We start from the raw sequence: 11,959 nt of genomic DNA on the forward strand, positions 1-11,959 counted from the left end.
TCTCTCTCTCTCTCTCTCTGTGTCTCTCTCTTCTACCTTCTCTCCTTTCCCCTGCCTTTCTACAGTATAGCTCTAAAACCATAGAGAGTCTCTGCTCATCGAGATCCACTGCACTCACTCTTGCCGTTGTTGGGAACATCTCTTCCCTCATCCCTCTCTCCTATAACCCTGGTGGCTTTAGCAAAGTAGCTCCGGAGTTCCCAGGTAGGGTTGCCCCTTGCCACCCCCTGAAGAGTGGGTCAGAAGCTCAGATGCCTACCCGGGGATGAGTGGAAGGTAGATAGGAGCCCTCCCACACCTGATAGACCAGAAAATAGGTAAAACTCAGGCAGGGTATGCATTTTCCCTCCCCCCTCATTCCCCAGGGCCCCCCTTTTAGTTCCCGACAGTAATTCAGATTCTGAGAGCCCCAAGAGTCCAGGCAGGTTGACTCTATTGGTCTTCCTGTGGAGTTCCTATCCCTGTTGGGGCCCAAAATCCGTCCTCCTATTCTTCCATAAGAGTCCCCAAGCTCCATCCACATTTGGCTGTGGGTGTCTGTATCTGTCTGAAACAGCTGCTGGGTGGAGCCTCTCAGAGGACCACATGCTCCCATCTGCAGGAATAGCAGAGTATCATTAATAGTATTAGGGATTGGTGCTTATTCATGGATGGGTCTCTAGTTGGGCCAGTTAATGGTTGGTCGTTACCTTAGCCTCTGCTCTATCCCTGGTGCCTGCATTTCTTGTTGACAGGATACATTTTGGGTTGAAAGTTGTGTAGGAGTGTTGATGTCCCTGTTGTCCCACTGGGGTTCCTGCCTGGCTACAGGAGGTAGTTTCTTCAGATCCTGTATCCCCAAAGGAGTGAGTCACAGCTAAGGTCATTCCATTGATTCTTGGGTGCCTCCCTTATCCCAGGTCTCTGTCTTGTCCTGGAGGTGTCTCCCACCTCCTTGCCCCTGTCAGTTGCAGATTTCCATTAATTTTTTATTCCCACTTAGCCATCTCTCTTGTCCCTCCCTGTAGCCTCCCCCAGCCTTGAACAGGCTGGCTCATACCTGTTTTGCCACTGTGAACGAGACCACCTAGGGTGGAGTCTTCTGACCTAGCTAGGTCAATTGTTCTGCAACCTCTGGGCTCTTCTCCAAGATGCCACTGCCCACTGAGAGGCTGAACTTGTCTTCCTGAGACATTCCTGACCAAGTGCTGACAGCCTGGTGATACAGTATCTAGAGCCTGGCATGGCGAGAGATGAGCCTTTCCTCTTTATAAGCTCAGACTCTTAGTAAACTTTGGGGCCTTGATCAGTATCTTGTCTTGGTCTAGTTATTTCTCCTGCCATTTCCTCCCATATAGCTGCAGCCTCCCCTTCAGGAACCTGGTTCTTCTAGCTGCAGGCAGATACAGATGGCATCCGAACAGGGACCTGAATACAGAAGGAAGGACGGTCTAAGAGAACACTCTCTTGGTAGAGCTCTACAGGACAATTAAGAAGAAGATGCATCCTGCACAGTAAGCAACACTTTGTATTCATGCTAGCACTGGCTTTAAACTTCATCTTTTCAAAATTGTTGCTGTAGGTGTGAAAGGATACAGGCTAAACTGAGTCAGCGTTGGCCCAGTGCTGATATCAGCTCGGGGTTGACAGTGGAAATGGGAGTAAAAATTCTAAACAGGCATTTGTTCGCAGTCAAGAACTGCATCAGGCGAGAGGAGTAGGGCTTAAAATAATAAAATAAAAAGAGTAAAAAAAATAGGGAGATGCTAGATATACAAATGACTTGAGAGAGAGAGAGAGAGAGAGAGAGAGAGAGAGAGAGAGAGAGAATGAATCAAGAGAGAAGGAAAATGGATTTCGGAGCTCTCCCAGGGACAGAGGGAAATCGGGAGATGTCCTGTTTTCTCTCTGGCCCCTACAGAAGACACCCTTAGTTTGTGTTTCATCAAGTTCTCTACTCTCTCTGTATTGTCTGTGTTTGGAACACCAACCAATCTGTCCAAGTGTCAATTCATGTCTTTGTTTCATTGTCTGAATGACTGTTGTTCTATGTTTCATGTTGAAAAGAAAAAAATGGTTAAAATTTTATCTGCTGGCTATCCATCTCGTGATTCAGTCTCAGTTTACACAGTGGAGGCTGATAAAAAGTTGCCAGGAGTAACGCACAGCAGGATAGCTCCTGCTGAAAAAAAAATTTTTTTTTCTTTAAAGGAGTCTGCAGCTTCTTAGTTCTAAGGCAAATAAGCTGGTTTTTTTCCTAGAAAATTCTCTACAATTGTGATTATTGGGTTCAGCAAATGACAAAGTGCTTTTTATCTTGAAATTATAGCTAGAAAAAGTAAAATTCTTTGACTGGCCTAAAATTATAAGATTTATGTAGCCACTTCATTTGGTTTCTGACCAGTCTTAAAGGTATAAATATGCTCTGCATGTTTTGGTCATAGAGTATTGGCTTATAAGTTATTGGGTATGTTTAAAAATGTGTAACATTGGTAACAAGAAAGTTAGCTTAAAACTGATAACTCAGGGTTGGAGTCGTTATAAACAACAACACGTGGCATAAACCAGCCCAGGAAACTAGGCCTCTAAGGATACTTCTAAATTGGGATAATATTTAATGTAATTCTTATCCTAGAAAGTAGACTTATAAGAGATAAGATTTAAAACAATATTTCTTTAATGAAGCACTAAAATTTACACTGTCATGCATTCATATGTATGAATTGGCAGCCAAACTTTGTAACATAAAAGTGATGTTTCTAATATTGATTTTTAAAGATAATAACGTGTTTAAAATTGGGTTTTGTTTAACAAAAGTTATATATATATATATTCTATCATTGCAAAAGAAACTTAAAAAAATTATGGGTAAAATTGCCAGTGTTCCATTAACTGCAGTTTGCAGTTTGATCGCAAACTTAAGATTTTTTTAACTCACCCATATATTGTAATTAGGATGATTACAAGAGTAAACATTTTATGAGAGTGCTAGTGCAGCTCATTGCGGCCATCCGGCCATATAAAGCAAAGACAGACTAATCTAGATATATTCATCTTTGTGCAGAAATTGGACCCTCATACAATCAGTTTGGCTATGGTTGCTGCCTTGCAGGGGACTACAGTACAAGCAATGCTTCCAGCACTAAGGTTATAAGGAATGTTTTAAGTATAGTCATCTTAAGAGACTGTCCAAAATTGGAGAAATAGATAGACAGTCAAATTGTTCCTAACTACAAAAGAGATAATATTTGGGCCAGGACTTGGGCAGTATGGTCAAAGTAAGAAATATTTACATTTGAGTTAGTGCAAAGCTCTGAGGAGCCTTAGTGAGGCTTGTGTGGCTTTTCTTTTGATTCACAAACCCTGCCTAGGGAAGTTCTTGGGACCTCGCCTCTCCTTGCTTCTGGGATTTTTTTTTTTTTTAAAGCTAAAACATCATTACACATCTATCCAGGTTTTGTTCAAAATAAAGTTTAAATTTAAGATTTATGAAAAGTCAATGATGGGCTGGCAAGATGGCTCAGCGGGTAAGAACACTGACTGCTCTTCCGAAGGTCCTGAGTTCAAATCCCAGCAACCACGTGGTGGCTCACAACCACCCACAATGAGATCTGATGCCTTCTTCTGGTGTGTCTGAAGACAGCTACAGTGTGCTTATTTAATAATAATAAATAAATCTTTGGGGCGGAACAAGCGGGGCTGACCAGATCGAGTGAGGTTGACAGGAGTGATCAGAGGTCCTAAATTCAATACCCAACAACCACATGAAGGCTCACAACCATTTGTACAGCCACAGTGTACTTATATACATAAAATAAATAAATAAATCTTTTTTTAAGTCAATGAGACTGTAGAACTTATAGAGGCATTACAATCTGACTTGCCTACTCCATAAAGAATTAGTATAGACTTGAAAGGTTGTTTTTTCCTTTGCATCCTGATAATTGGAAAGGATTTGCTTCCAGTGAGCTTATGATCAATAAAAAGTTTTGCCCCTACGTATGGCTAGCAATTTCTTACATCATGTAAGAAAATTTTTTATTGTCTCTGCTTCAATACAAGAAGCTAAGATTTTGAATCTTTCAGTGTGTATTGTTTCTTAAATGGAAAGTATTTTATTAGCAAATGCCCCTGAAGGGAAGTTTACTTCAAATCTTTGCTCTCACACAATGAGCTTCAAAGTTCTGGGGAGTAGCTGTTGCTCCAGAAAAGATTCAGAGGCAATATCTTTTTAATATTTAGGGTCTTAGTTATCCTAGAAAATTGTGGTACAGAAAATTTAAGAAAGAAAAATGATTTGCTTACTTCAAATTATTTTCAAAAGCTTCCAGGAGATGTTAATTGGCTAAGACTTCACCTTAAGGTCTTAAGGTGACCTAAGCCTTTGTTGGAAGTTATCAAGAAAGATACAAATTAACTGATGAGAAACAAAAGGCTTTGGAGACAATACAGGAAGCTTTTATAATTAATTGTTATCAATTATAATCAATGGTAATCAAATATGAGCTGCTTATTTTAGTTATTGTTACTCAATGTGCCCAAGCAATTCTTTGGCAAAAGAAAACATTAATGTAAAATCATCTTTCTTCATCTCCAAGGAAGTTTTAACATCCTATTACAAGGGTGCTGTGGTGCTAATAAAGAATTGTAAGACAAATTCATGAAGGTATTTTAGAAAAACAACAACAAAAAACGTGTCTTAAAAACCTGAGAAGAATCTGTTCCTTGTTCCAAAGAGCAATTAAATTGGTTATTGCAGAATATTGATATTTGGCCTATTGCATAGCAAACACTTTAGGTAAAATTGATAATCATTATCCTAAAGATAAGTTGTTAAAGATTGCTTCTATGCATGCTTTTGTATTTTGTGTAAATTTACGCATGCATGCATCCCATCTACTGTATTTTAAAACAGCCCTTCTATGGGAGAAAAGTATATGTGATTGGATCACATGTTTATTCTTTTGAGTTCCCTCCTGCTTCAGCACAGATAATTAAATTGTGTGCTGTAGCCAGTGTTTTAAAATGTTAAATCAAGCTTTAATTTGTATACTAATAGTCTATCTCTATCTATCTATCTATCTATCTATCTATCTATCTATCTATCTATCTATCTATCTCAGGGCTTACAATTGCTTAAAATTGTTTATTTCTTAGATATGATGAATTCTCAAATTTGCAATTGTTTACGTATATAAAACTCATAAGAAAAAATGCTGTTCCTTTAAAGGACTGTCTTTGGACATTTAAGAACTCATTCTAGATTGCCTGGACAAGACCTCTTAAGGCAATGCCATGCTAGATTTATATCCCAGGCAGATTACAGGCCTTACACATGAATAATTGGCCATACAATCTCATTCTTTACATCATCAAAATAGTAATGGCTTAAGATAATATTTTGGTATTTTTAGAGAATGTGCATGTCAAATAGTAAAGACTTGTTCCCAGTGTCTTCAGTTGATATCTGTTCCATATAACGGTGTTAATTCTTGAGGGCTTATACTTAATCAATTATTGCAAATAGATACTCATATCTCTGAGTTAAAATAAATAAATAAATATGCACATGTGACTACTGATATCTTTTCAGGCTTTCTAGTTACAACTGCTCTAACAAGAGAAGCAACTAAAAATGTAATTAGTCATTGTCTATGTTAATTTTTGTTTGCTTGGTGTTCCAAATCAGATTAAAACAGATATTGGAACTGCCTATTACAGTCAAGTATTTGAGATGTTTCGTCAACAACTAATGTTACCCATGTTACTGAGATTTTTTTTATAATTCTCAAGGTCAAGGTATTGTGAAACCTTAAAACTATATCTTCTTAAAAAACAAAAAAGGGGAGGAATTACATTCCTGTGCACATTATTTAAATCACATTTTTATTTTTAAAAATTTAAAATTTGGATGTCAAAGAACTTGCTAAATGCCTTATAGTATCTTAAAACTAGGCATATTCATGCCTAGGTGAGATGAAAAGGATTGGCATATGGCATGATGCTGAACAGGTATTTAATATGGGTAAGAGGGCATGCTTGTGTTTTCGCCACAGAATGCTGCAGGAGCATGCTAGCTGCCAGATTGATTCATGTGACAGGCTATCCTGTGAGTTTGATGAGTGCCCTGACAATGGTGATAAGAAAGCTGTATTGGGTATATGTTCTTGACCCACCTTTGCTTGCTAAGCTAAGCTGCCTTGCTTCAAGCTTTCTGACCTTATGGGACAGAGAACATTAGAGACTGTGGAAACTGACTTAGAAAAATTATTCAAAAGGAGGAGTTATAATGATGTACTCTTTCCTTTAATGTGACCAGTTATTCTAACTCAATCATGGACTGGTCTAGTAGTAATTCTAATATTAGAGATTCTTATTATGAAGGTATATAAAATTCTTTACTAGCCAGCAGAGTTAACTTGGAGCATAGCCTATTTATATGAGAAGTAACAGCTTTTCTGCTGATTCCCAAAGCCACCTCCCCAACACCAAGAGGCCAGACCATGGGCTTGATCATTGCTAATTTGCAACTGACTAGAGTACCTGGATTTCCCCCACAGAAGGCCTTAATCCTGTTCAAGCAGGTCAGTTACCTCCCTGCAAACTCATCTTCTGCAAGCGTGCAGACTCACTTTCAGCAAATGCAAGTGGCAGAAATTCATGAATATGAAGATATGCATTGAGAACATATTGTGGCTTTGGTCTGATTGGAAAAAAGGTGTGTTATGAGGGCCAGCAGTCAATGACGGGCTACTGGGTCTCTGAATTATTCAATCTAAAACAGAGGCATATGCCAAGAGGCTATGGTTTGTTCATAATAACACTGAGTTTGTGCAAATAAACACAAGCAAGCTGCACATGTTCTCCAGGATGGATAAGAATAAGTTCATAGAAGACCAAAGTCCCAAGACAGGCATGGCAGCCAGCCACCATAATTCCCAGGCAGGACCATGGACCATAAGTAAATGTTATGTCCCAGTCCAGCTAATTTTTTATTATATATTTAGGGAGGAATTGTAGCCTCCCACAGCCTTGAGCAGGCTGGCTCATATCTGTTTTGCCACAGTGAACAAGACCACCTAGGGAGGAGTCTTCCTATCTAAATAGGTCTATTGTTCTGCCACCTCTGTGCTCTTCTCCAAGAAGCCACTATCCACTGGGAGGATGAACCCGGCTTCCTGAGACATTCCGGAATAAGCAACAGCCTGGTGACCAAGTGCTGACAGCCTGGAGACAAAGCATCAAGAGCCTGACATAGCGGGGGATGGGCCTATTTCCCCCTTTATAAACATGACTCTTAGTAAACTCTGGGGCCTTGATCAGTACCTTGTCTTGGTCTCATTATTTCTCTGGCCATTTCCTCCCATATAGCTGCAGCTTCCCCTTCAGGAACAAGGTTTGTGTAGTAGCGGGCAGCTAAGCCTCCTCACACCTGATTTTGAATCCCCCCCCATTTCCTCTATCTCCTCTCCCACACAGTTTCCTCCCTCCATCTGCCTATTAGGACAATTTTATTTCTTGTTCTAAGTGAGATTCAAGCTTCCTCGCTTGGGCCTTCCTTCTTTTAGCTTCTTTGGGTCTGTGGACTATAGCCTGATACCTGTATTTTATGGCTAATATTCACTTATCAGTGAGTACATACCATTCATGTCCTTTTGGAACTGCATTACCTCATTCAACGCAGGGTGATATTCTCAAGTTTCATCCATTTGCCCGCGAAATTCATCATGTCTTTGTTTTTCATAGCTGAATAGCATTCCATTTTGTAGATGTACCACATTTCCTTTATCAATTCTTCAGTTGTGTGCCGTCTAGGTTGTTTCCAGTGGCTTACACTTCCACATTGTATTCCATTGTTAAAGGAAGTCAGGGCAGGAACAGGGACAGATCCCGGAGGCAGGACCTAATTACTGCTTGCTCCCAATGGCTTGCTCAGCCTGATTTCTTACAAAATCCAAGACCAGCAGGCCAGGGATGGCCTCAACCACAATGGTGGGGGCCCTCTCCCATTGATCACTGATTAAGAAAATGCCCTATAGGTTTGCCTGCCCCCAGATCTTATGGAGACCATTGCTCAATTAAGGTCCCCCTTTTTCAGGTGACTTGAGCCTGTGTCAAGTTGATGTAAAACTAGCCAGGACACCTAGGAAATGCCTGACAGGGCTACGGGTGGAGATAGATTGATAGAACGGTGGCATAGCCTGTGCAAAGCCATGGGTCAGATCTCCAGCCTCACACAGACCTGGGCACAGTGATGTAATTCCTGCACTCGGCAAGCTGAGGCAGGATGATCAGGAAGTCATGATCTCTCTTGGCTACAATGTGGGTTTGAGGACAACTAGGGCTATAGCAGACCCTGCTGAGAGAAGAAAAAAGGACCGCAGGCTGAGGGGCAAGGGGGTTGGAGAGCAAATTGGCTGACTCAGTGATACCGGTGTTCCACACATTTCTAACAAACACAACCTGGCTTGTGGTTTTCAAAAGGAAAAGGGAGTATATTATAACCAGGTATTGAGAGCACAGGATGCTGCTACCTCATGACCTCTTTCTGAGAACTCTCCTGGCCTCAGCAAAGCAGAGTTCAGGACTTGACCAGGACACATGGGTACTCAGAGTCTAGGGCAGAGAACAAGGCTAATCAGAAGCCCCCGCGTCCCTTGCCAGTCCCAATCAGCCTTCATATTATCTTGATCACAGACATCTGAGGGTTGTGGGCCTTTATTTCCAGGAGAAGAAATTCTTATGCAGCTAGTCCTGGGGCTTCTGTTCTCAACCTGTGGGTCACAACCTGCTTTGCAGCCTCTATCTCCCCAAATATTTACATTATAATTCATAGCAGTAACCAAATTACAGGTAGGAAGTAGCCACGAAATAATTTCATTTTTCTGGGTCACCACAGCAGGAGGAAAGGTATTAAAGTGTCCCAGTGTTAGGAAGGTTGAGAACCACTGTGCTAGATCCAGAGGGCCAGCTGACAGGAGAGTTCCTGATGAAGACATGTTGGAGAGGTGGTGTCAAAAATAATTCCCTGAAGTCTGGGCAAGGTAGAAAGAGAAAGTTCTTCCGCAGGCAAGGCTGAGACTTTCAGGGCACCGAGGTCTGCAGTGGGCTAGCCTGAGACTCTCAGGGCACCAAGCTTTGCAGCGGGCAAACCTGAGACGCTCAGGGCACCTGGTGAGTTGAGCTTCTGGCCCAGGTGCCAGAGCTAGGTTTCTTATTCTGCCCTGACCCTTGCTCTACCTGTGGTGAGTTCTCTGTCCTGCCCCTCTCTGAACCTAATTTAAGAAGACAGGCAACCGGATGGCCTCATTACTATGGCTGCTTCAGTTCGTTTTCCCAGGTGGCCAGTTCCACTCTGCCTGATCACCACACAACGGGGCGTCTTTGAGGATGAATTTCATAGAAAGTGGATAGTTGCAAAAGTACAAACTTGTTCCTATTCACCATATTGCAGTAGGGTGAGTTTCAGGGCTCCAGACAGGCTGTCCCTGTTTCTCTCTGTGTGTGTATGTGTGTGTGTGTGTGTGTGTGTGTGTGTGTGTGTGTAGATAGGAGCTGTTATTACCGTGTCAGAAAAAGGCTGATACAGGTCTCTGAATAGAACCTTGTCTATACCTAGGCCCCTGCCCTGGAGCTTGCTTGGAGGCCTCACAGGTCCAACTAATACACAGACACAGAGTCCTAGCAGTGAGGACTCTGTTACAGATAGTCAGAGAGAACATGCTGAGAAAGCTTTGTTAAGCTGGGCTTTGTGGGATGAGTAGGAGTTCTACAGGTCAGAAAAAAAAAATCACAACTCTAGTGCAAGGCAGATTACCTGGAAGGAGCAAATGTGAGTGCAAGCACTAGTTTCCGAATTTCTGCAAATCATAATTCATCTGCTGCTGTTGCTCCCAGACTTGAGTGGCCTGAAGAAGTGTTTGACAGAGAAGGGATCCTTACACTAGGAGCTGACTACAGGACTTGGGGGAAGTCCTAAATGGGTTATGTGATCTGCAGGTGTTGTACAGACCCACGCTGCTGGAAACCTGCTGTGGACCATGGCTTTAGTCCACAGCAGAACCTTGGGGGCTAAAACACTCTCTAGTGGAAGGCTCTGGGTATCAAAACTGCTCCCCAGGGTTGTGGAAAAGACTATGGGCCCCCTCCCCTGCCCTGGGAGTGGGGAGGCCTTGGGGGCATTAGGTCTCTTTGGCTGCCAGGGTTTTCCTGCATCCCACCCCCTGTCCTAACCTTCTCCAGCCCAGCAGCCCTTCCCTGCAGCTCCCCTGACTCCCTGAATACCTCAGCCATTTTGGCAATGGGACTCTCTTGGTCCCCCCTCCCCTCCCTCCTTGACTTACAAGACCCAGATCAAGGTCATGTTCACTCTGGACTCTCCCAAATGTCTGTTTTTGCCTATGTTCTCCCTTTTATCTACAACGAAACTCCTCTTTCTCCTCCCCCCTTCTACTCCCCATCCTCTCCCTCCTCCCCCTCCTCCTCAGCCTCCTCACTTCTCCCCCTCCTCCTAACCCTTCTCCCCCTCCTCTTCCTGTACCTCCTCCATACCTAGGAGCAGTTATGACATCCTTTTTCATTGTTTGTTTTATATTCATCTGGAGATGACTTTGATATTTTAATGGACACCTCAGCCATGTTTTGGGTTTGAGATGAACAAGAGGGTAATTCACCTGCTGAATCATGAGATAAAAAAAACTTCAAGTTGATAAGTGTTTTCTATTTTTTTAAACTTCAATATTTATTTATTTATTTTAGCATATGAGTACACTGTAGCTGTATACATGGTTGTGAGCCTTCATGTGGTTGTTGGGAATTGGATTTTAGGACCTCTGCCTGCTCTCATCTGCCCTGCTTGCTCCTATCTATTTATGATTGTAAATAGGTATACTGTAGCTGTGTTTAGATGCACCAGAATAGGACCTCAGATCTCATTACAGGTGGCTGTGAGGCACCATGTGATTGCTGGGATTTGAACTCAGTACCTTCGGAAGAACAGTCAGTGCTCTTTAGCGCTATCCATCTTGCCATGAGAGTTATCTTTAAGCCCACACCAAATATAGTGTGGAATAATTTTGGAGCAAATATTTTCAGTAGAAAGGAAGGAAGGAAAGAGGGAAAGAGAGAAAGAGAGAGAGAGAGAGAGAAGGAAGGAAGGAAGGAAGGAAGGAGGAAGGAAGGAAGGAAGGAAGGAAGGAAGGAAGGAAGGAAGGAAGGAAGGAAGGAAGGAAGGAAGGAAAAGGAAGGAAGATCCAGAAAACAATTCTGTTAGTGAAGGTATAAATGAAAGAGCTGCAAAGGAAATAATGTGTAGTCAATTAAATTCAAATAGAAGCACATGTCTCCTGGCCATTCTGCTTCTGGGCTGGGCTTGTGGTGAAGCAGCCATTGGCCCCACGTGTGCATAGAGGGGCAGGTGCAGCAACCAAATGAGCTCCTTGTACAACTGAATGTAAAGGGGAGGGGGCAGGGAAGGGTCTGATAGCATCTGTAAAAGGAGGAACCTGAGGATCCAGGCAGAGCTGTCTTTAAGGGATACATCCACCAGAGGTGCCCTGTGGAGTGCCTTCACAGAGACAGAAAGCACAATGGTGGTAGGGAGGGGGAGTTCCAAGACCCTATGGTTGCCATAGGTTTGGAGGAGGTGAGTGGAAGGAAAGACTCTGGGATGGGATGGGGGCCATCTCAGGACCCCCCCTTACCACCTCTGTGCACCCTGAAATCACCACAGTGGCCAGGGAAAGGTTCCATAGGAATAGAAAGATTGGGGAAATTTAGGCACAGGTGGCCCTGAATTATTTCCCTAATTAAGGCAATTCCCCCTCTGTCTCTCTGTCTTGTCAACCTATAGATCATAGAACTGAAGACTTTGCAACATGTTAGCAAAATGTTCTACAACTGAGGCACATTCCAGCCCTCCTTCTACTTTTTACGTTGCATCAGAGTCTCACTAAATTGCCCATGTTGGTCTTCAGCTGCA

At 42.5% G+C, this 11,959-nt stretch overlaps 1 protein-coding gene across 1 annotated transcript in view; it reads left to right on the forward strand.

Moving 5' to 3' along the window:
* The window catches only part of LOC110306588 (protein TCL1B3-like), an 89,680-nt gene that overhangs the window by 75,444 nt on the left and 2,277 nt on the right, over positions 1–11,959 (forward strand). Inside the window, exon 3 of the mRNA XM_021178658.1 lies at positions 9,049–9,153. Coding sequence (XP_021034317.1) covers positions 9,049–9,153 — 105 coding nt within the window. The remainder of the gene's footprint in view (positions 1–9,048; positions 9,154–11,959) is intronic.

This window comes from Mus caroli, chromosome 12 (assembly GCF_900094665.2).
Source record: "Mus caroli chromosome 12, CAROLI_EIJ_v1.1, whole genome shotgun sequence".
In the NCBI taxonomy this organism is placed as follows: domain Eukaryota; kingdom Metazoa; phylum Chordata; class Mammalia; order Rodentia; family Muridae; genus Mus; species Mus caroli.